Raw genomic sequence first — 24,166 nt, 5'->3', positions numbered from 1 at the left:
GTAGGAAGACAAATATTTTCTTTACCTGTGTAAATGACACAGGTAACCTCCTGTTGACAAGTCCATTATGTAACATGTTCAACTGGATAAATCAACTTAAACGCTGTGTTTACTTTCCCATCCTTTAAATCCTCATATGTCTGTTTACTCTCACTTTAATTAAACGTCTGATTCTGTTGCAGACGACAACAACAACAACAACAACAACAACGACGACAACAACGACAACAACAATGACCTCCACCTGTTGGAGACGACAGCAGCAACATGTATCAATGAATCAGCTGAGTTACACTATAAAAAATGGCGAGAACATGAAAAAACAGATTAAAGTGAAAAAGTGTTAAAAACAAGCCAGACAGTAAAAATAAAGACAGAATAAGACAAGAACTCATATCAAATAAAACTCTTTATGTTGTGAACTGCACAATATTTCTTCATCAGTTTGGTGCGTAGAGACAATTAACACCAGGTGTTTCTACAAAGCAGCAAATCTTTCGTTCCTTTGCTTTTCCAAATGATTCATGTCAGTCTGATTTGACTGTGATGTCACTTCCTCTTCTCAGCAGAGTCGAGGACGGCGGCGGCGCAGTCCTTCGCCTCCTGCAGCAGCAGCACCGCTCTCTTCTCAGTCTGCGGCGGACAACAACAGTCAGCAACGAAGCTCAGGCTTCAGTTTGAAACGCACAGCACACACTCACCGCCACTCTGAAGTCCTCATCCGCGACGTCTCTGAGGTTGATCACGACGTTGAAGTACGCGCCGAAAACAGCTGCCTCCAAAGCTTTAGCTGCGACCTGCAAACCGCAGACAGGACAGGTTGGACAGGGTTTATTTGAGGTTTATCTGAGGTTTATCTGAGGTTTATTTAAAGTTTATCTGAGGTTTATTTAAAGTTTATCTGAGGTTTAAGGTTTAATTAAGGTTTGTTCAGGACGTTTTAGCACAAACCAGTAAAGGATCAACTGCTGAGCTGTTTATTGTTTGAATATAAAGAATCAGATTCACATATTGAGTGAGAAATGTACAGTACATGTACAGTAGAAGACAGGGGCAAAATGAAGTCTGAGAATCTGTCTGTGCAGGTGGAGACGACAGGTGGAGCCTCACCTGAGCGTCCGACTTGCAGGCGATGTTGCCGTGGACGACCATTTGTTTCAGTGGAGGCCACAAGACGCTGATCCTCTCAGCCAGAGACAACGGGACGGCGACGGCACGCTGGAGCCCCTCCTGCATCGCAGCTTGTCTCCTGACAGCAGCACACAACAACAACAACAACAACAACAACAACAACAACAACAACAACAACAACAACAACAACAACAACACAAACAACAACAACAACAACACAAACAACCAGCGGCAGAAACATGTAACAGAGTATCAGGCAGGAGCAGTTTGAACTCAAAGGAATAAAACACATTAAACATCATTTTACTCTGAAACTAAAAATGTCGCAGGACGTTTTATTGCTGCAAATTAAAAAACTATAAAAGTGAGACCTGAAGAACCTGGAGCTTCGTGTTTCCCAGTGACAGTTTAATCACATGCTCCTTATTTGAGATTTATTTCTGACAGTGTATCTATTTCAGCCTGACAGGAAACAGGAATTTGCATGTTTGTCGCCCCCTGGTGGCTTTAGATCGATTAAAGTCTGTATACATCGACCTGCAGCACTAAACTGCATTTTCAGAAATACTCTGAATGTTCTGCACCTTTTCGCCTCCTCTGCCGTGTTCTTCGGCAGCTTCAGCGCCGCCTGCGACACAGACAGAAACAGGTTCTAACATATGAGGAGAAAACACAGGTCTGTGTGCAGATTTGTGTTTTCTTTTGTCATTCTGTGCTGTAAACAGGTCGTCCTCACCATGTAGCTGTTGAAGGCCGTGGAGTCGGCGTCCACCATGTGCAGCAGGTCATTCATGGCCTGATGAAACGGAGGAATGAGCCTCCTCATCACAGGGTCCAGGTTCTCAAACTGCCTCTTCCCGTACGTCATCTGACCCACCATGGTGCCCAGCGCCGCTCCCTGCAGGACACACACGGAAAGAGGTGTTTTTCATTCTGAGGTGCTGTCATCAACGTGGGGAGGCGGAGATTTACTCGTACCAGAGCAGCGATGGCGGCAGAAACCGATCCTCCTCCGGGAGCTGCCGTCCGAGCTCCGACGCTGTGAACAAACCGCTGTAGAGACAGAGACACCAGGTGGCCGCCCTCCTGTGAGCTCACCATGTACCTGCACAGGTAACACCAACAGTGAGGCGTCACAGCTGTGGACGACAGGGACGACAACACCGAACTGTGTCACACTCACTCTATGATTCTCTCCTTCGGGTTGAACGGAGCGAGAGAGTCGAGGCCCAGTTTACTGATCACCTGATCACAAACAAACAAACGACACGTTAGAAGACGCTGGGATGAAAACAGCTGCCTCCTGTTAAAAACCTCTGCTCACCAGCCGGACTTTGTGCTCCTCTTCGATGACGAAGAGTCCGTCTCTGCGGATGTAGAAGTCTGCAGAATCCAGCAGAGCCTTCAGAGGGATCAGGCCCACGATCTGAGATCCGACCACCGGCAGCTTCAGCTCCTGAACAAACAACACGCTGTCGATCAATAACGGAGGAAATCAATCAAACATGTTTCACCTTCTTTGCTGCAGCCACTGGTTTTTCTGAACGCATCAAAAACACTGATGCTGTGTTTCACAGCTGCTGCAGTGACCTCTGACCTCTGCGTCCCTGCAGATCTCCTCATACACGGCGTGGAGGGGGGTCACCTCGTAGTCCAGGATGTTGGTGGACACCTGAGCCAGGTGGGCCTCATCCAGGTACCAGCCCAGACCCTGCACCTTCTTCAGCAGCCCGGGCTGTGCACACAGATCCCCATGGCAATTAGATCAGAACCGTTTCAAATGGAAAATCTGCTCCAACGAAACACAGAATCTTTAGACCTGCTCATTTCCCCAGTGAGTACAGAATCATTTCCCACCACAACACCAGGCCGTTGGTGACGTCGTGTTTTAGGGGATTTATTCAAGGAAGCACATTAGTTAATTTTAAGGAGAAAAACAAAAACCAGAACAACCAAAAACAGACGTTACCAAAGCAGCCAGTTTACATAAAGTTTGGTTCCAAGCTGAAATGAACAAAGTCAAGTTATTAAACAATCAGAAACACAATAAGTAACATGCACAGTGATAAAGTACGGAGGTCAGTGAGCGCAGTGAGATGTGAACTGGAAATAAGATGCTAGAGAGACTGTTGGTGACTAGTGAAGATTAATAAGTAGATGAGGAAAATAAATCTTTAAACTGTGACAAAAAGCAGCAGGAGAAAAAACTCAGAAGTCCAAAGGTGACTCAAAGTCCCAGCACACACCTGGTCCTTCCCTCGACCCTGCTCCCTGATGTCCAGAGCGATGCGATGCGCCTGCTCTTTGGTGCCGATCAGGTTCACGTTGTAGGCGATCAGGAACTTCCGAGCGCCGGTGACCGTGGCCCCCCAGGACGGGACGAAGAGCGCGGGGCCGAAGTCTGGGACCCATTCGTCATGTTTGAGCTGGACAGCATAAAAAACACCAACATCTCAACAAAGCCACATCTGAAAAGCATCATGGGAAAATATTTTGCTTTGTTGTGTCTCTACTCGAGGTTCATGTATTACATAATTTTACTGTGAAATTTCCTGCTCTCAATGATTTACATGCAGCTTATATGCTGGACTTTTATTTTGAAATGGTCACTTCATCCGTTGAACATCTTCATCTTGTGATGATCTACTTGGTCAGATTTTCTGGAGACCAATTTCTCCATGTTGTTTTTTGTGAAACCTGCTTTATTCTCTCCTTCTGTTGAGCAGGACTCTGATTGGTTCTCAAGGTCTCACCTTGTCAGGTAAAGCTTCGTACTCTCCGGCTCTCACCGATGGCAGGCTCTTCCTGGACGGTGTGCGAGCGGCTTCTCCGTACAGATACACTGAGGAGGAAACGGTTTATTTGATAAAGTTTAGTGTCTGTGTTGTAACAAAAAATATCTAATAAAAAACTAAACCAACAATCAATAACTGCACATGTTCTGCACCGACGGTCTAAACTCCACAGCAACATGTTCCTGGGCCTGAAGCTGCAAACAATAAACAAGGAGACTCGAACACACCTGAAGTGACGCCACGACAGGTGGCACCAGAATCTCACTAAACATTAATGTTCTATATGAGAAAATGTTTTGACGTCACGTTTCTGGGTATTTTGTTCACGAGCTCCATCAGACTAAAGTTTATTCTTCTCTTCTTTCAGAACCAGGTGTGTCAGGTGTGACGACTCACCTGGCACGTGCAGCATTTCTGCCAGTCTCTGCCCGAAGACATTGGCACAGTGGACACAGTCGTCCATGGTGATGTTCTGGACGGGGATGAAGGGACAGACGTCCATGGCTCCGGTCCGAGGGTGTTCACCTGGACAGGTAACGCACATGTCAGACACTTCGTCCTGTATCAACCCTCCAGGTGTGCAGCAGAACCCCGCGCTCACCTGAGTGTTTGCTCATGTCAATGAGGCTGAAGGCTTGCCGTGCGGCGTTCAGAGCCCCCTCCACCACCGCCTCAGGGGAGCCCACGAAGGTGTAGACGGTCCGGTTGGTGGAGGCCCCGGGGTCGACATCCAGCAGGCTGCAGCCGGGGGTGCCGGAGATGGCAGCAGAGATGGCATCGATCACCTGGAACACACAGAACCAGGACTGATGGGTTTTCCCTGTAGGAAGCTCCACCCACACTTTTCTGTCTCAGACCTGTTTCTGCTCCAGCACTTCACCTGTTCCTGCACAGATGTGGTTCTGTACTGTGTGATCATTCATCTTTAACTTGTTCTTTGGCTCCGGTCTGCAAACATTTTGGATCACGTGATTGAATCAACCAAAAAACAAAAGATTCTGCAAAACCCTGAATTAGATTCAGCCTGTTTCACAGTCTCTGCAGAACCTGTGCATGGTACCTGCTGACCCGCTGACTGTGGTTCTGGTTCTACTCGCTGCTTTGGTAAAGTCTATTTTTGGATTGGCTCTCCAACTAGGGCCAGTCTGAAACCTGAACAGTTCAAACTTCATTCTGGTGAAATGTTTAACTATTGCCCAAGTACGTGGAGTAGCAGGGGTCAGAGGTCAAAGTTCAGCCTGTCCTAGATGTTCAGCTCCTCTTTGTTTCATTTGCTGGAAATTCTCATAAAGTCTGAGTGAAACTGACACCGCTCCGGTCACTGACGTTACACTTGGCTCAATAAAACGATCAGCGGTGCAGAGCTGTCTGCCTCAGTCCTGTTCAGCCCGTCCACACTCTCCTCTCACACATTTACCTTTAAAGTTCATTAGTCGTCAACTCACGGTCAGTTACACACAATCAGCGTAGGAGTGCAGCTGTGACAGGAAATGAACTGAACTAAACATGAACAAACCTGCTGTTTATGTGAAACAACAAAAACATCTGCTCTCACCTGTTGGTCTCGGCCCTCGGAGAAGTTGGGGACACACTCGACCAGCTGAGCCATGGCGTCTGCAGACAGAGAGAAACACAAGTCAAGCTGCTCATCCACAGTCTGCAGGACCACCCCCAAATCAATAAACCCACAACCCCAGAGTCACTGATCCAGCGCCCGCTGGGTTCAATCATTAACACTGAAAAGGCTGCTCGGTGTGAAGGTCGCCTGTCAATCATTAGCTCTCTGGATGAACTGTGACGCTGAGCAGATGAGGTGATGGAGCTCAGCGTCTGCAACAGCCTGGTCTTTATCAGCAGGGTGAGCTGCACTGAGGCTCATCAGCAAATCAACCTCACTCTGATCACTGATCATTAATCACCGATCACAGTCCACAGCTCAGACAAACTAAATATTCAGCCAAATTTTAAATCACCTCCCTGTTTCAGCTGTGACTGACGTGTGAACAGCTCAGGTCCAGGGCTGAAGCTGAACACACTGCAGGACTGAGACCAAGGTTCCTAGTGAACTGACCACTGGGTCTAAGACCTGTCTCTTAATCACCACTGGTAGGTGGATGTATTCTAAGGACAAGTGAGTTGAGAAACTCACCAGCAGAGGGCGCCACACTCCACACTTTTTACTGAACTAGCTCCATGTTTGTTTACTGACTTGCTGTCTCACCTTTGGGTTCATGTCTTCATATGTAACATTTCTAGCTAAACCTCTCAGGTCGACATGAAAGTGAATCGATGTCCAGCGTGCCGGTGCAGCTGGAGACGACAGAGCTGTTCTACCATCAGTCTGATTTTCGTGCGGTTGACTCAGGGCTGGGAACCCTTCCTGTCAACAGGACACTGAATCATGCTGCTCTGACGGTACGAAGATTCATTGCTAGAACAAAAACCTGAAATTGTCCTTTAAGGCTGAAGGATCAGTAACAAACGTTTTCCCTTCAGTTATAAAACATGTGGATGGAAAAGGAGGCGGCTGCAGCTGCTCCAGGGTTCAAAAGCCCACTGGCAGAAATCCTGATTTGAGCAGCATGGAGGACTGAGGCTGAACCACCTTTTGCTTTGGTTTTTAAGCTGGTATTGCTGCTTTCCCGGGAGGTCAGCACTCTGACCTCTTCCCTTTTCTACACTTCTGTTGCATTCACTTACTGTTATAACCTGCAGAAAGTCCAGCGCAGGTCTGAGGGATTTCCAGAAACAGGCCAGAGCCTGGAGACCTGCTGCACCTGCCACAGTGTCAGACACCATCCGGTGCTTCGACGCTGAAGGTGCCTGAAGCAGCAGGAACCCAGTTTCCTCAGGCCAACCCAGTTTCATGCATTCTCTCGTTCACTGAAATCACATTCAGGAGCTGATTTTTGGGTTTTCCGTGCTGAGCCTTAACAGGACTTTGAGATGCCAACCGCACAGGTCCTTACTGGACCAAACCATATGTAGGAGATGATGTGACCAGCTTGGCTCAGCAGCAGCAGCAGCAGGGTTTTTTCTCGTTCTCTGGGGCTACAGGTGTTTTCTGTTTCTGAACAGGACGGACTGACTCATCCGATGCTCCGAACCTCAGGCCCAACAGGCTGAAGGAATTTCCCTCCACTCTGGACTGTTTCTGGTGCTGAGACCATTCAAAGCAGATGACTGGCTGTGGAAATTAAATCACCAGCACCAGTATGAGTCCAGGCACGAAGCAGCGCTGGACGGCTGGTTGGCCTGAGCTGTGTTTGGCTTACAAGGAAAACCTCAGGGAACAGCAGAGAGAATCAGACGCAGCGTCCAACAGCATCCTGACATCATGTGGGTTACCACGGCAACGGCCCGGCAGAGATGCAGAGGACGAGAAAATCACAGAAGAAGAAAAGGACAGAAGAGAAAATCAGAATAAAAGTATAAAAACAAGAAAGGAAGGAAACAAGGAAACACCTGCAGGAAAGTCCACACCAACACAAACCAACACAGTTCTTCCTACTTCCTGTTTCACCTGAGCTCAGATCCCAGCTTCCTGGAAATTTCAGAGACCACTAGAGACTCCTGACCTCTGACCTCTGACCTGTATGAGGAGGCAGATTTCGTCATTATTCATAAAGATCCAGATGTTACATTTCCTTCTCACACATTAACAGGATTGTCCTTCTGAACTAGATTAAAACCTGTCTGCTGGTTCTAGTTCTGTGTTAGTGGAGGACATTCCCCGGTCTTTGGTCCAGGTCCAGGTCCAGCTGTGTGTGTGGGGGGGGGGGGGTGGACTCGGACCTCCTGCTTTAGACTCTGAGGGTTTCCTTGTTGGGGACTGGAAACAAAGCAGCTGCATGAAGAGGCTCCGAGGACATGAAGCAACAGCTGGCAGAACAGAGCAGCAGCTGCACGGACCCACCAAGACTCAGTTGACCCGTTTGACTCCACTGATACAGAACCCACATTTTACGCTTTAGGTGTTTCTGTTCACACTGATCCACCTCAGCTGCTGTAAAACCCAAGAGTATAAAATCAACTAACAGAAGCACATTAGAGTCCAGAGTCCTGACAGAAACACATGAAGCTTAAAGGAGCAGTCAGTGATTTTCTCTGTGTGTGAATCCAGAACCTGGTTCAGCTTATGGGTCTGAGCCGTAGACCTCCATTGTTGTCCAAAAACTATTAAAAACCCAGCAGGGAGCCACACCGCTGACCTGGCTCACATGGTTCTTCCTCACCAACAATGGGAGACCCGTCTGTTTCCAAAAACCAGCTCCAGACGTCACTTTTTACCTGCTTCTCTCTGCTCACAGCGACGTGTGGAGCTGGTTTCTGCACAACAGGCAAATATTCAGAAATGGTCTGAAAGTGTTAAAATCTGTCGCTGGCATGAACCAAAAGTTTTAACATAAATCAGAGAAAATGTCTCCAGCAGATTCAAACAGAGGGAAACATGGAGCTAACACATGAAATCAGTTTCAGCCAAACAGGAAACAAAAGAAAAGACATGAACACAGTCACACAGAGTCTTTGACAGAGTCTAGCACTTTGTTTCCATTCAGTCCAACCTTGGGGATTTTCAGTGCCTACACCTGATAATGTGAGGTCAGAGGTCGTCTGCAGTTCTTCAGGTGAACCGTCAACAAAGGGAAGATCCAGGTATCACAAAAACAGGATCTGCTCTTTTCTCAGACCTTCAGTCTCATCTTCTTCTATCTAATATGAGGCAGGCTTTGTGCTGCAGCGCTGCCCCCCACTGTCTCTAATGTGCTGCTGTTTTATACTCAGCTAAAACACAAACAACTTTGAATGTGCTGCAAATCAAAGACATAGTTGAGACTCAGCAACTTCCCTGCAGGTTTCATTTTCTCTGGGATAAAACTTTCAGGATCAGAGGTTCCACCAGGAAACTGCCCCCAGATTCCAGAGTCCACAGACCACAAACGTCCGAATTCTTGCATAAAACCAGCCCAGGATATTTATGCACTCAGAGTCCACGTAGAGTCCAGGTAAAGTCCACCTGAAGCGAAACCCGAAGCATCTTTATCACCAAGGTTATCCCATCTGTCAATATGTGGCGAGACAGACCTGCTGCCAGTCAACACCCGACAGACCAGAGTGCAGGCAGGTCCAAGCTGGTCCAGCTGAGACCAGGTGAGGAGCTCCCACAGTTAAAAACATGCACATGCTGGATCCTGGTCATGTGTTTCAGAACATGGTGTCTCTGCTTTATTTTCCCCACTGTCTGTGTTGCCAGGGTCTCAGGACTGGACTCTATCCCAGCATGCACTGGGAGCACAGGAGGTCGTTCACCTGGTTTGCTGCAGCCTGAAACACAGGGAAGGAGCTGGACTTCATGCTGCAGCTGTGATTATTTCTAAAACCAGAGATTCAGAAACAACGACCAGAAAATTGATTGATTATCAGTTTTCTTCTGATCAACTTATTGACGAATGGTTCTGGTTCCAGATCAGATGTGAGGTAACAAATCAGATCTGATGGATTTTGAAGCAGCTTGTTTAACTGCAGCTGTTGTGTCAGATTGAATCAGGATTTCAGGGAATAATTAGCAGAAATTCACCGTCCCAGGACCGAGATCAGGACCAGGATAAGGACTGGGATCCTACAGTAAATCCACTGTTGGTCTGCGATGTTAGTTTGTGCTGTGTGTCACTGTTCAGGACTTCATTATCGGAGTTACATAACCCATCATCCCGCTGTGGCCCCCGTGCTGTGGGGAGTGTTTCCTCTGTGGGGGTGTGTGGGCGGGGACGGTGCAAGGAGTCTGGATCACATTAAACCGTGAAGGATCCCATCGGACCTCTTCTGACTAGAAACAGATGTGGAGGCAGAGAGCGCGGTTTGGTGACTTCATGAGGTTCGGGGTTTTCCTCCACTGATGGATCGCTGAGTCCCATCAGATCTGGCCCTGAGGCGGCTCACCACAGAAAACAGACACACATGAGGAAACCGGAGAAACAGAGACGAGCTCAGAGCGAGATGTTCTCTGCACGTCGGCAGTTTCCTCACGTTCTCACATTGAGTCTGTGGCTCACGAAACCAGCGACACCAACCGGGACCCGAACACAAGAATATTCTCGGCTTTCGTTACTCATCATCTCTGCTTCCAGGCGATCAGGGACTGGGCTCTTTCCCAGCATGCACTGGGAGCACAGCAGGCCATTCCCAGCCCTGGGCCTGAAATGCAACCGACAATGAAGGAGCTGGAGTTAATGACAGAAACCACCATCAGGTGGTCCGCCTTCACGTCTTTTTTCACAACAACAAACCAAAACCAAAGTCCCGGCACCAGGAACCAGCTCGCACCGTCTGTCCAAGCACTTATTTCTAGCTCTAAATCAATCACATGACTACACCCTGACATAAATAAAAACACTGAACCGTTTCATCAAGTTTAGTTTTTTTCAAATCATCTCTGGGGAACCTGTGACCCTGAAGAAGTGCATGCTGGGAAGTTCATATAAGAAACGATCCACTGGACATTTGGTCGACTGATTTTCAGCTGCACTGACTTTAGAGCAGACACTGACCTGACCCACGTTTGTTTCTCTGGGCTCAAATGAAACCAGAACACGTTGGAACACAGAAGTGAGATGAGCAGGATAATAACGTCCAGAGGAAGCAGCGACATTTTTACTGTGTGAGACTATTATTAAAGGCCTTTTATTGCTATTAGTGGCTGTTTCTTTTCCTTCACTTTGCCACAGGAAACTAAAGCTCTGAGAATAAAACACTTCAGTTCCTGATCATTTCGGTTTCTGACGACCAAGGAACAGTCGTGTTACAGCAGCTTCTCCACTGCAGAAGCTGCAAACACAATTATCACAAGTCGTCAGACGCACAGAGGAAGGTTTTCTGTTCAGGGCTAATGAGGGGACGCTCCAAACCATCCACAAACCAACAGACCCGAGGGTTTTCAGATAAACCTGCACATCTGCTCATCGTTAGCAGCAAAAAGAAAATCATAAGTGGAAAAAATGGACAGCGATGATAGAAGTGATGACAGCAGAGATTATGTCGAGTGTCTCCGCAGCGACTTACACAAGGTTCTTTCCAAAAGGAAACAACTTGAAAAACAACGGGGAGTAAAACTAAAAACACACATGAGGAAACAGCTCAGAGTGGAAACGCAGCTGGAAGAACAGATCAGGCTGAAAACTCCACATTTTCTATTTATGGCACACATGTCCAGTTTCACATGGACTCAAATTACCTCGAAGCCACTCAGAATTAAATTAACGTGAGTTTCTGTGAGTGAGTCTGTGTTTTACAAAAGAGACGGTGAACCCCAAAACTACAAAAGCTCACACTTGTTATCAGGAACAATTCCCAAATAGTCTATGAAGGTGTGTTAGGTGGTGTCAAACTGGTGGGCACAGCTGACCCCCGACAAACAGGATGATGAGAGACTAAAGTAATAACAGGAAACAATGACAGGAACCATCAGGACCCCCCCTCACCCCCAGCTACATTAGCAGCAGCAGAACTGATCAGCTGCTGTTTGAGGTGAACCCATGGATGCACAGACAACTGTTACTAGATCACCTTGATACTGAAGGAAACTTAAAAACAGCAGGAATCTGAATGAAGTTCTGCTGGTGTCTCAGAAGAGATAACGAGATGCCTGGAGACTGTACGTCATGCTGAACCTACCCCTGAGTCTGTGTGGTCAGAGCTGACTCCAGGAAAAATGGATTTTGGCACAAACTGCGGCAGCATTTTAAAGCTCAGTGTCCATGTTGTTGCAGCCAAAGAACGTGGGTCTAGTGTTTACCATGATGTGTTTACTGGCTCCACTGACCCACCTCTGAATGGTCAGCCAATCAGCTCAGACCTGTCAGGACCAATCGGCGGCAGCGTTTCCCAGGCTGATCCCGGTGTGGCGGGTGCAGCGTTGGGTTGGACGGAGGCCTCCCCTGCGACAATAATCTAATTTCCCTGTAATGACAGTGGTGAGAGCAGCCGAGTGGAAACGTGGAGAACAGAGTGATGAAAGGATGAACTGGCCATGAAAACAACTCAAACAGACGCAGACCCACCAGGATCCGAGCTCATCCAGGTGTGGACACGTCTCCAGGTTCACTTTGGGGCCGATGGTGCGTTCACTGCTTCAACTGCTAATTCACACCACTGTCACAGCTGCAGGAAACACTGAACCCTGCTGCTCTGCAACTCAGGCGGCAGCTGCAGATGGTCTGGTGCTGAGTCCGCAGCTGCTGAGCTGTCCTGTATGGGTGAAGAGACCTGAAGGAGAAACGATGAAAAATGTGAGTCTGCAGAAGGTGATCAGTGATTTAAAGCATTAAAACATGATTTTATTTCAGTTTCTGTCGACAAGCTCACAAGTTTGTTTCTGCAGGAGAAAAGTTTGTGTTTGGACGGGTGGAGCGTACAGTGGAGCAGTGGACATCATTCAAGTTTTATGCTGGATCAGGACTGTTCTCAGTGCCTGGAGCTGGTTTTTGGAAAAAGACGGGCCTCCCATTCTTGGTGAGGAAGAACCATGTGAGCCAGGTCAGCAGTGTGGCTCCCTGCTGTTTTTAATAGTTTTTGGACAATAATGGAGGTCTACGGCACAGACCAATAAACTGAACCAGGTTCTGGATTCACACACATTCATTGGTGCTGTCAGTCTCTGGATGGGATCTGGACTCAGTGACACACACACACACACACAAAATCGGCAGGATTGTCTTTTAACACCTTAAAAAGCTGAAGCAGATCCTGGTCCCAGGTGGAAAGGGTTAAAGCAGCAAAGAGGGCTTTAGTATCTGCTCTTCTGGCAGGGATTTCCCTCTAAGAAATGAGAGCCATGCCCTGCTACAGCTCTTTAACTTACTAATAAAACACCGAGCCCCATGTGGCCCCATGTGGTCCCGGGGGCCTCAGCAGATCTGCACAGAACCTGCTGAAGCTGCTCTTGGGCTGATGCAGAACTGGCCGTGCTCCGCGGCTCAGAGATGTTTACGGCTCTGCTGTGGTCAGGTCTGCCAGGCAGAGCTGCCGGAGGCGTCCCGTCCCAGCGTCTAACAGCCTAATTACAACCACACACAAGCTCTGGAGGCGAGTGAAAGCTCCACACATGGGCCCCTCCTCCTCCGATCAGGATCACCCTCCTGGGCACTGAAACCCGCCGACAGCCATGCCGAGCCTCACTCTGCTCAAACAATCAGCGTTTATCTGGCCCTGGTTTGCGTCTGTTGGAGCAATCAGGGTCCTGGATGAGGCCCCTGTGGGAGATCCAGGGGCCAGCGCTGATTAAGTGATGTCTTTTGGAAGATCTGGTTCTGGTTCAGGCTTTTGTTTGACACTCAGAGGAACATCAGCTCCGTGCGACTGCACATCTGCCTTTACTGTGAAAGAAACAACACAGTCCTCTACCTTTTTACAGATGTGGGTTTAAAAACAGGCCGTGTGCCCGTGGAGGGGGGGGGGGGGGGGTTCGGGGGGCCAGCTGAATACCATCACTGCACCAAACACGTTATCAGGCCACCAGCGGGTCATTGATACCACTGCAGTCACATGTCAGCACAGCCGCCATGTTAGTACAGGGAAGGCCGGAGGTCTGTCCATAGTGAAACCAGCCGGACTCACAGCTGCTTTCCAGCTGTCTGCTTTGTTACAGATGTGGAACTGTGACTTTGATAAAGGACACTTGGTCACACGTGGATTTTCATCCCAAAACCCTTTTAACAAATTCCAAAATCAAGCAAAGACAGAACTTAGATTCATGGAAATCAGCAGCTCAAAGGTTTTTTTTTCTCGCACCACAAAATATTTTCCAGCATTTGTCAAATACGTCTAATAACAGCATTGTTTTGCAAAAGAAATGGCACAAATAGCATCTTCAAAAGTCCACTAATTATTTATAAAAGAAGCTCAGACAAATGTTTTCTCTCGTTTTTTACTATTTGTACTTTTCATTGATACTTTTCACTTAATGTCATCTTTTGCTGCTTCTGAGCTGATGAACTGAAACTCATAATGACAAACTACGACCCGACGTCTGATCTGACTGAACACTTCCTGTTGACTTTCAAAAGACAAGAGACTACTACAAAAGAACGAGTGCACAAACTCAAGCGCAAAGACACTGCAAAGGCTACTACAATGCAAAGACACTGCAAAAGCAAAGATGCTGCAAAGACATTGCAAAAAGCAAAGACACTGCAAAGGCAAAGACGCTGCAAAGACACTGCAAAGGCAAAGACGCTGCAAAGACACTGCAAAGGCAAAGACGCTGCAAAGACGCTGCAAAGACACTGCAAAGACAATGCAAAGACACTGCAAAAGCAAAGATGCTGCAAAGACATTGCAAAAAGCAAAGACACTGCAAAGACACTGCAAAGGCAAAGACGCTGCAAAGACACTGCAAAGACGCTGCAAAGACACTGCAAAGGCAAAGACGCTGCAAAGGCACTGCAAAGACGCTGCAAAGACACTGCAAAGGCAAAGACGCTGCAGAGACACTGCAGAGACACTGCAAAGACACTGCAAAGGCAAAGACGCTGCAAAGACAATGAAAAGACATTGCAAAGGCAAAGACACTGCAAAGACATTGCAAAGACACTGCAAAGACAATGCAAAGACAATGCAAAGACATTGCAAAGACATTGCAAAGACATTGCAAAGACATTGCAAAGACAATGCAAAGGCAAAGACGCTGCAAAGACGCTGCAAAGGCAAAGACACTGCAAAGGCAAAGACGCTTCAAAGACGCTGCAAAGGCAAAGACACTTCAAAGATGCTGGAAAGGCAAAGACGCTGCAAAGACACTGCAAAGACGCTGCAAAGACACTTCAAAGACACTGCAAAGACACTGCAAAGACACTGCAAAGGCAAAGACACTTCAAAGATGCTGGAAAGGCAAAGACGCTGCAAACACACTGCAAAGACGCTGCAAAGACACTGCAAAGACGCTGCAAAGACACTGCAAAGACGCTGCAAAGACACTGCAAAGACGCTGCAAAGACACTGCAAAGACGCTGCAAAGACACTTCAAAGACGCTGCAAAGGCAAAGACACTTCAAAGACGCTGCAAAGGCAAAGACACTTCAAAGACGCTGCAAAGGCAAAGACACTTCAAAGACGCTGGAAAGGCAAAGACACTTCAAAGACGCTGGAAAGGCAAAGACACTTCAAAGACGCTGCAAAGGCAAAGACGCTTCAAAGACGCTGGAAAGGCAAAGACGCTGCAAAGACACTGCAAAGGCAAAGACACTGCAAAGACGCTGCAAAGACACTGCAAAGGCAAAGACGCTGCAAAGACGCTTCAAAGACACTGCAAAGACGCTGCAAAGGCAAAGACACTTCAAAGATGCTGCAAAGGCAAAGACACTGCAAAGACACTGCAAAGACACTGCAAAGACACTGCAAAGACACTGCAAAGACACTGCAAAGACACTGCAAAGGCAAAGACACTTCAAAGACGCTGGAAAGGCAAAGACGCTGCAGACACTTCAAAGACACTGCAAAGACACTGCAAAGACACTGCAAAGACACTGCAAAGACACTGCAAAGACACTGCAAAGACACTGCAAAGGCAAAGACACTTCAAAGATGCTGGAAAGGCAAAGACGCTGCAAACACACTGCAAAGACGCTGCAAAGACACTGCAAAGACGCTGCAAAGACACTGCAAAGACGCTGCAAAGACACTTCAAAGACGCTGCAAAGACACTTCAAAGACGCTGCAAAGGCAAAGACACTTCAAAGACGCTGCAAAGGCAAAGACACTTCAAAGACGCTGCAAAGGCAAAGACACTTCAAAGACGCTGCAAAGGCAAAGACACTTCAAAGACGCTGGAAAGGCAAAGACACTTCAAAGACGCTGGAAAGGCAAAGACACTTCAAAGACGCTGCAAAGGCAAAGACGCTTCAAAGACGCTGGAAAGGCAAAGACGCTGCAAAGACACTGCAAAGGCAAAGACACTGCAAAGACGCTGCAAAGACACTGCAAAGGCAAAGACGCTGCAAAGACGCTTCAAAGACACTGCAAAGACGCTGCAAAGGCAAAGACACTTCAAAGATGCTGCAAAGGCAAAGACACTTCAAAGACACTTCAAAGACACTGCAGACGCTTCAAAGACACTGCAAAGACGCTGGAAAGGCAAAGACACTTCAAAGACGCTGCAAAGGCAAAGACACTTCAAAGATGCTGCAAAGGCAAACACACTGCAAAGACACTGCAAAGACACTGCAAAGACACTGCAAAGACACTTCAAAGACACTGCAGACGCTTCAAAGACACTGCAAAGACGCTGGAAAGGCAAAGACACTTCAAAGACGCTGCAAAGGCAAAGACACTTCAAAGATGCTGCAAAGGCAAAGACACTGCAAAGACACTGCAAAGACACTGCAAAGACACTTCAAAGACACTTCAAAGACGCTGGAAAGGCAAAGACACTTCAAAGACGCTGCAAAGGCAAAGACACTGCAAAGACACTGCAAAGACACTGCAAAGACACTGCAAAGACGCTGCAAAGGCAAAGACACTTCAAAGATGCTGCAAAGGCAAAGACACTTCAAAGACACTTCAAAGACACTGCAGACGCTTCAAAGACACTGCAAAGACGCTGGAAAGGCAAAGACACTTCAAAGACGCTGCAAAGGCAAAGACACTTCAAAGATGCTGCAAAGGCAAAGACACTGCAAACACACTGCAAAGACGCTGCAAAGACACTGCAAAGACGCTGCAAAGACGCTGCAAAGACACTGCAAAGACGCTGCAAAGACACTTCAAAGACGCTGCAAAGACACTTCAAAGACGCTGCAAAGGCAAAGACACTTCAAAGACGCTGCAAAGGCAAAGACACTTCAAAGACGCTGCAAAGGCAAAGACACTTCAAAGACGCTGCAAAGGCAAAGACACTTCAAAGACGCTGGAAAGGCAAAGACACTTCAAAGACGCTGGAAAGGCAAAGACGCTGCAGACACTTCAAAGACACTGCAAAGACATTGCAAAGACACTGCAAAGGCAAAGACACTTCAAAGATGCTGCAAAGGCAAAGACACTGCAAACACACTGCAAAGACGCTGCAAAGACACTGCAAAGACACTGCAAAGACGCTGCAAAGACACTTCAAAGACGCTGCAAAGACACTTCAAAGACGCTGCAAAGGCAAAGACACTTCAAAGACGCTGCAAAGGCAAAGACACTTCAAAGACGCTGCAAAGGCAAAGACACTTCAAAGACGCTGCAAAGGCAAAGACACTTCAAAGACGCTGGAAAGGCAAAGACACTTCAAAGACGCTGGAAAGGCAAAGACGCTGCAGACACTTCAAAGACACTGCAAAGACATTGCAAAGGCAAAGACGCTGCAAAGGCAAAGACACTTCAAAGACGCTGGAAAGGCAAAGACGCTGCAAAGACACTTCAAAGACACTGCAAAGACACTGCAAAGACGCTGCAAAGGCAGACACTTCAAAGACACTTCAAAGACACTGCAAAGACGCTGCAAAGACGCTGCAAAGACGCTGCAAAGACACTTCAAAGACACTGCAAAGACACTGCAAAGACACTGCAAAGACACTGCAAAGACACTGCAAAGGCAAAGACACAGAATGTTGGGACATTTCTACAACCTTAGCTGGGTTATCTGACTGGTCTCACTGGGTTTATTGTTGAACTGGTGCTGTAAGTGCACCCAATTTGTGTTTGATGGTGGGGGTCACGCTCACTGCTCTCCAAGGCCAACCATCAGAAAGACTGATGTGGAAATAACCACAGAAGAAGAAATCTGCCCGGCTGTGGCGATGACTTTGATGTCCCCCTGGAATCAAGGACAAAGTCTTTCCTGGGTTATGTAACTGGGTTTGATGGATTCCAGTGCTGCAGCTCAAGGACAAACATTGTCTCAGGTTCTTTCTACACATGGTCTTCCTCCTTGTCCACGTGTTGTCAACTGAAGCTCGTCTGGTTTTCCTCTGACACCACAGGCCAAAATCTGACAACTAATTCACATTTCCATGCTAAAGTGCTGCAAATGACAGTCTCTAGCTGAGATTGGGAGCCAGGTCAGGGCATGTGGAGGTGGGACGTCGGGAAACACTGACTAACTCTGGATGATGAATTAGAAAGGATCTGCCAGTGAAGTCAAGACATTTCATTTCATACACAGAAAATCTTCAGTATTTTCTAAAATACTTTTTTTTTTATTGCAGTAATCTATAATTAGGACATTGAAAACAACCATATCTGTACAGTTATTTTAATTATTCCCAACTTAGTTCCCCCAACGTCCCACACTCCTTTTATAGTTCCTGAAGGTTTAACTGACCCGGTTCCTTCTGGAGACAAACTAAACCTGTGAAAATAGTTTTTTTTATTTCACGTCTTTGCTTTGACTTTTATTCCTGTGGCCTGTAGAACAAAACAAACATCTGGATCATCCAAACTCTGCCTGCTGTTTCTGCAGGATTCTGGCTTCACCTTCAGCCTTGTCTGACAAACTTCACAAATGTGCATTCAACAAATTATTTGGTCTATTGAAGAAATGCAAATTTATCTAAAAACTGTGATGGAAACGTTAAACATGGAAACAAAAGAAATGTCAGTTTCAGCACCAACACAATTCTTCTGGACACAAAATGTCCACAGATCTGGTTTGTAGTCATGGCCCACATGAAGACCAACTGACCCTGCACCGCGTCACAGACCCAGACAGACAGAAGTCAGGTCAAAGATTTTTAGCCCTCCAATTAAATCAAAAGCAGGTCAGCTGTGAGGGACACCAGCCAACATGGTGCGAGCACAGGAAACGTGACTTGAGAATCAGACGCTTTGCAAAAAGGGACCGATGGCACAAATTAAGCCAAGACATTACACAACAAGCCCATTACTGTTGGGAAAAGTGAAATTCTTGGAATTTGAAGGTTCAATCTAGAGAAGAAAAACAAGAAAAAACTAGAGCCATAGAAAAATGAGGGGGGGGGCCTCAAATAAAGACAGAAAAAAAAACGGATGATGAACGCTGGTTCCTCTCGACACAGACTAGTAACGTGCAGGAGAAAATACAACAGATTCACAATCTGCCAGGACACAAACACTCACCAGAGCATCCGAACACATTCAGAGCTGAAACACAGAGAATACAATTTACAACCAAACATCCAGGGACCTCAAAATTCCTGCAGCAAAGACCAAGGACAGAAACAGGGTGAGGGGATGGTGGAAAACACCTCAGAGCAGTTGGACGAGGACAGAGTCCTGACGGCAGGTCAAGGATCTGTGGGCAGGGGCGGCAGGTGCAGTAACACACCTGTAAACTGGTTCACCCCCTGCCGTCAAATCTCAAGAGAAGAAGAAGCTGTAGGGGAATGCTTACTTCTGTTGTCAGCCAAAGATCCTCTGTGAGGGAAGAAGCTTCACTCTGTGTTTCTTTACTCTCAGCAGAGTGGGATCTCATCACATCACTTTCATCAACTTCCAATCACATCAGATCAATATTATAAATAAACTTCAAACCAGTAGCTTCAGTGATTGGCAGCCGATATTTCAGATTTGATCAACATTTGAGTAAATAAAGGGCCAGGTCAGGAACATTCCTCATATTATAATATCACAATAATATGTTTGTGTACTGTTGGTCTGAGCTCCAGCTTTTATTAAAGTCAGATTTCAGAAAAATAATATTTGTGGATCAACTTTAAATCTCTTGAGATGTTTGAGGAGAGCAGATCCCGTTTGGAAAGAAGTGATCCGTGTTTGGCTTCGCAGCCACAACTGCCAAAACCAACATTTGGTCTCCCAGACCTCAGACTGTCAGGCTGATCATTTCTCAGGAAATGATCCCAGAGATTTACCCACAATCCTGTTAGGCTCAGAATAAGCTTTTCCAGGAAGCAGGTGAGTGTTTCCAGGTGACCCTCGGACATTGCTGTCGCCCTCGGCAACACGTTTCCAGCCTCACATGGACTTAATTCAGCTCTGAGAGTCTCAGAGACCAGTACCAGGATCAGGTTTCAGACCAGTTTGATTCATGAAGTGTCTCCTCTGCAGCAGCAGCGACAGGTCCAGCAGTTTTTATGTCTCTGTTAAAGTTTTGGTCCGCAACTTCTTTCTTCCTCTTTAAAACCTGCACAAACTCTGATTTGTTTAAAACGAGAAGAAGAAATGAGCCCAGAGCTCCAGACACTTTTTAAAGATTTTATCTGAAATGTTAGTAAAACTCCAAACTGTAACCAAGTGAAACAAGTCTCAGAAAGTAAAGTGCCGCACTGTTGCTGTTGTGTTATTGTATTAGTGGGTATGGAGCTAATTTTATCTGCTTCATACGTAGCTTCATCCGCATTTTCTTCACCAGTTAATCTGCTGAGAGTTTTCTCCTTTAACTGATCAAAAGTTTGGTTCCCATCATGTACAACAATGAAATCTTCACAGGAACCAGCAGATATTTGGCTTTTTGTTTGGAAAACAGCTGCTAATAAAGAGACGTTTACTGAGCGTGGGAGAAGGAAACATCACGTGTCCTGGACCAGAACCAGATGTATTTTTGGCCTCTGGGATAGGACAGATGTGACGCCCTGCAACTTCATGAGCCTGAAACGTTTTCTCAGACAAATGTGTGAAAACGTCCAGGCATGGCAGCAGTGGGGGGGTGGGGGTGTGGGGCGATGACGGTGATGCCACCTCCATTGTCAGAGTCTCCTGTGTGTGGAACCAGAAAAGCAGAAAGAAACAGTTCAGATTCTACCTGATCAATCACACGGCTGCACCGGGGTCACAGCTGCTGCTGCTGCTGCTGCTGCTGCTCTGGCGCCCGGCAGCCAAACGCAAAGCAGCTGTCAGTTTCCCAGCATGCCCCTCTTCAAGTGAGCAGCTGATCCACTTCGGCTTCAGGAGGGTTTTTGTTTTCCTGCCTGAAAATGAAGAATATCTGACTGAAGTTGGTCTGAGCTCTGAACTTCCAGCATGTTGTGAAAGCAGCAGCAGCAGTTTGTGACTGGAGGACAAAGAACATTCCAGGTCTCCACCGAATCATTTTTAATATCCTGAGTCAACATCTGAAAATACACTTTCTACTGCGAAACTATTTCACTTGTTACTACTCAGATTTTTAATTTCACATCTAATTCCAAAATAAAAACCAGTCCAGGAACCTTAAGAGTTAGTCTGAACAGAAACTTATTGTGGCTGTTTAACTGAAACCCAGACGGGGAGATGTTATGACATGTAATTACAGAGCGGAGTGTGGTTGGAGGAAATGTCCTAACAGTGTGTCAGACACCACCTGCACAGTCACCTGACGCTCAGAGCCAACTCTGAACGTCAGGTGACTCTGGTTTGGGTTTAAACGTCAAACCTCCACTCTGCTTTTTTATGCCCAGTCTGAAATTACAGGAGTGATACTTTTCATCGGCTTCAACCTGATTTTATGGTCTGTCACTTTCCGTTGCAGAGCCCAGTGAGGCCTGTCCCTGTCTTTGGACCCGGCTCCTTCCCACGCTCCTCCACTTTCCTGCTAAAAACCGAAAAAATTGCAATTTCCTGGTGGTCAGGACGAATCCCACGCTGCTCTGCTCCCCCAAAACAACAACATGAAGCTGCAAGACGAGCAAAGACGACCGGCTCTTTCTATTCTGGTGCATGTTTGAGTAAAAACCAGGAATCCTAAACCGAGGGCCCAGTCCAATGAAACCACAGATATTTACTGAACAGAAAAAAAATGCAACAACAGATCAATGGTTTGTTCTGCCTGATAAACAGGCCAAAGCAGAACCAGTTCCCAGTTCTGGGACTGTCACTGAAGATGTGTGAAAACCATCGGAGAAGCCCTGACACCATCTTCTGGAATCACATGTGTTTTCTGAACACTGGGCATTACCTCACCCACCAGTTGTCCCATTTCTCATTACTGGTTCCCAGTGGGAGCGTGCACGTGTTACATAACAGGTTGAAATTCCAGCTGAGCGCTCTCATTCTGACCAGATTTCCTGCTCTTATTTTCTTTCTCCTGCTCTGCGGTGAGCGCTCCTTCACGTCAGTCCTCCCTCCGTGCAGGACCGGGCAGGTTTCCATCTCGTTGCCGTGGTCACGGCACATACAGCCTCCATCGTCGGCCTGCGGCTTCACAGACACGTGTGGAAAAGAGATGTAATCCATCACATCACCGTCGGGCCGACACCGGGCCGATGGGAGGGGGATTGCGGGTAATGTGAGTACGGATGATCTGGTCAGGAAGAGGCTGCAAACACAACACGATCCTGGAAAAGTTCCCCTCAGCCCGGTTCATGACTTCATGTGTCACCACACACGTTCTGTTTAGAAATACTCTGCAGATACTCTGCAGTACTAACAGCAGCACTGACAGAACCACTAACAGCAGCACTGACGACAGAACCACTAACAGCAGCACTGACGACAGAACCACTAACAGCAGCACTGACAGAACCACTAACAGCAACACAGCACTGACAGAGACACTAACAGCAGCACTGACAGAACCACTAACAGCAGCACTGGCGAAAGAACCACTAACAGCAACACAGCACTGACAGAACCACTAACAGCAGCACTGACGACAGAACCACTAACAGCAGCACTGACGACAGAACCACTAACAGCAGCACTGACAGAACCACTAACAGCAGCACTGACAGAACCACTAACAGCAGCACTGACGACAGAACCACTAACAGCAGCACTGACGACAGAACCACTAACAGCAACACAGCACTGACAGAAACACTAACAGCAGCACTGACAGAACCACTAACAGCAACACAGCACTGACAGAGACACTAACAGCAGCACTGACAGAGACACTAACAGCAGCACTGACAGAACCACTAACAGCAGCACTGACAGAACCACTAACAGCAACACAGCACTGACAGAAACACTAACAGCAGCACTGACAGAGACACTAACAGCAACACAGCACTGACAGAGACACTAACAGCAACACAGCACTGAGAGACACTAACAGCAACACAGCACTGACAGAGACACTAACAGCAGCACTGACAGAGACACTAACAGCAGCACTGACAGAGACACTAACAGCAGCACTGGCGACAGAACCACTAACAGCAGCACTGACAGAGACACTAACAGCAACACAGCACTGACAGAGACACTAACAGCAACACAGCACTGACAGAGACACTAACAGCAGCACTGGCGACAGAACCACTAACAGCAGCACTGACAGAGACACTAACAGCAGCACTGACGACAGAACCACTAACAGCAGCACTGACAGAGACACTAACAGCAACACAGCACTGACAGAGACACTAACAGCAGCACTGGCGACAGAACCACTAACAGCAGCACTGACAGAGACACTAACAGCAACACAGCACTGACAGAGACACTAACAGCAGCACTGACAGAACCACTAACAGCAGCACTGGCGAAAGAACCACTAACAGCAACACAGCACTGACAGAACCACTAACAGCAGCACTGACGACAGAGACACTAACAGCAGCACTGACAGAACCACTAACAGCAGCACAGCACTGACAGAACCACTAACAGCAGCACTGACAGAACCACTAACAGCAGCACTGACAGAACCACTAACAGCAGCACTGACAGAACCACTAACAGCAGCACTGACAGAGACACTAACAGCAGCACTGACAGAGACACTAACAGCAGCACTGACAGAACCACTAACAGCAGCACTGACAGAGACACTAACAGCAGCACTGACAAATTTGTCTGTTCTTAGTGGTAGCTGGTGTTAATGTTGGGGTCGGCAGTTCACTAAAGAACCACCGACCTGTCACACCTTAAAGCTTCAGTCATTTAAATTTAATTTACCAGGCTCTTATTTTGACTCAGAACAGCTCAGGGGACGAATTAGCGCAATAACTGCACAAAGTTGCTCAAAGTTCAAACTGGATTTTAAAAAACAGTGAAGAGAAAACAAGAAACCAAACCTTTTACTTACAACAGCTGGTGGACTCGTTATCTCCTGTGTCCCTCCACAATAAAGCTCCATGAATCCACTTAGAAACCAGAGCAAACAGACGATGCAGAACTTCATTAAGAGTCCTGCTGTTTTTAAGTTTCCTTCAGGGCCACACTGATCCAGGGTCAGTTGTCTGTGCACCCATGGGTTCACCGCAAACAGCAGCTGGTCAGTTCTGCCGCTTTAATCAGACACTTTGACTAAAGGTGAATAAAAACAGGTGGAAAGTGGAGGCTTAGCTTTAGCTTGTAGCTCACAGCTAACTAACTGACCGCCATCTTCCTCTTTACAGCACGCA

General features: G+C 47.1%; 1 protein-coding gene and 2 long non-coding RNA genes across 3 annotated transcripts; 1 reads left to right on the top strand and 2 right to left on the bottom strand.

Moving 5' to 3' along the window:
- Window positions 1-391: 391 nt before the first annotated feature.
- ftcd (formimidoyltransferase cyclodeaminase) lies at window positions 392-5,634 on the bottom strand. Its single transcript, XM_026301338.1, has 14 exons — window positions 5,482-5,634; window positions 4,528-4,711; window positions 4,323-4,451; window positions 3,885-3,973; window positions 3,378-3,557; window positions 2,729-2,866; window positions 2,456-2,587; window positions 2,315-2,376; window positions 2,110-2,236; window positions 1,868-2,029; window positions 1,716-1,759; window positions 1,111-1,249; window positions 702-797; window positions 392-633 (listed from the first exon to the last, which is right to left on the bottom strand). Exons 1-14 carry the CDS (start codon window positions 5,533-5,535, stop codon window positions 550-552), a joined length of 1,620 nt encoding a protein of 539 aa, XP_026157123.1. The 5' UTR covers window positions 5,536-5,634; the 3' UTR covers window positions 392-549.
- Window positions 628-1,452, top strand: LOC113127114 (uncharacterized). Its single transcript, XR_004463269.1, has 2 exons — window positions 628-819; window positions 1,086-1,452. It is a non-coding gene; the product is annotated as an uncharacterized LOC113127114 (long non-coding RNA).
- A 1,341-nt stretch (window positions 5,635-6,975) lies between the features above and the next one.
- Window positions 6,976-8,144, bottom strand: LOC113127116 (uncharacterized). Its single transcript, XR_003295380.1, has 2 exons — window positions 7,450-8,144; window positions 6,976-7,255 (listed from the first exon to the last, which is right to left on the bottom strand). It is a non-coding gene; the product is annotated as an uncharacterized LOC113127116 (long non-coding RNA).
- Window positions 8,145-24,166: the final 16,022 nt, after the last annotated feature.

This window comes from Mastacembelus armatus, chromosome 2 (genome assembly GCF_900324485.2).
Source record: "Mastacembelus armatus chromosome 2, fMasArm1.2, whole genome shotgun sequence".
Lineage (NCBI taxonomy): Eukaryota > Metazoa > Chordata > Actinopteri > Synbranchiformes > Mastacembelidae > Mastacembelus > Mastacembelus armatus.
Note: the sequence above shows the minus strand (reverse complement) of the source record. Positions and strands in the feature narration are given on the sequence as shown.

Bases quoted from the DNA above. Each gene is read 5' to 3' on its own strand.
- ftcd (XM_026301338.1), bottom strand. From the start codon at position 5,535: ATGGCTCAGCTGGTCGAGTGTGTCCCCAACTTCTCCGAGGGCCGAGAC. The intron at 2,588-2,728 runs GTCAGAGGTCAC...TTGTTTGTTCAG, and splicing joins AGATCTGCAGGGACGCAGAG to GAGCTGAAGCTGCCGGTGGT. The intron at 634-701 runs GTGAGTGTGTGC...TGTCCGCCGCAG, and splicing joins ATGAGGACTTCAGAGTGGCG to ACTGAGAAGAGAGCGGTGCT.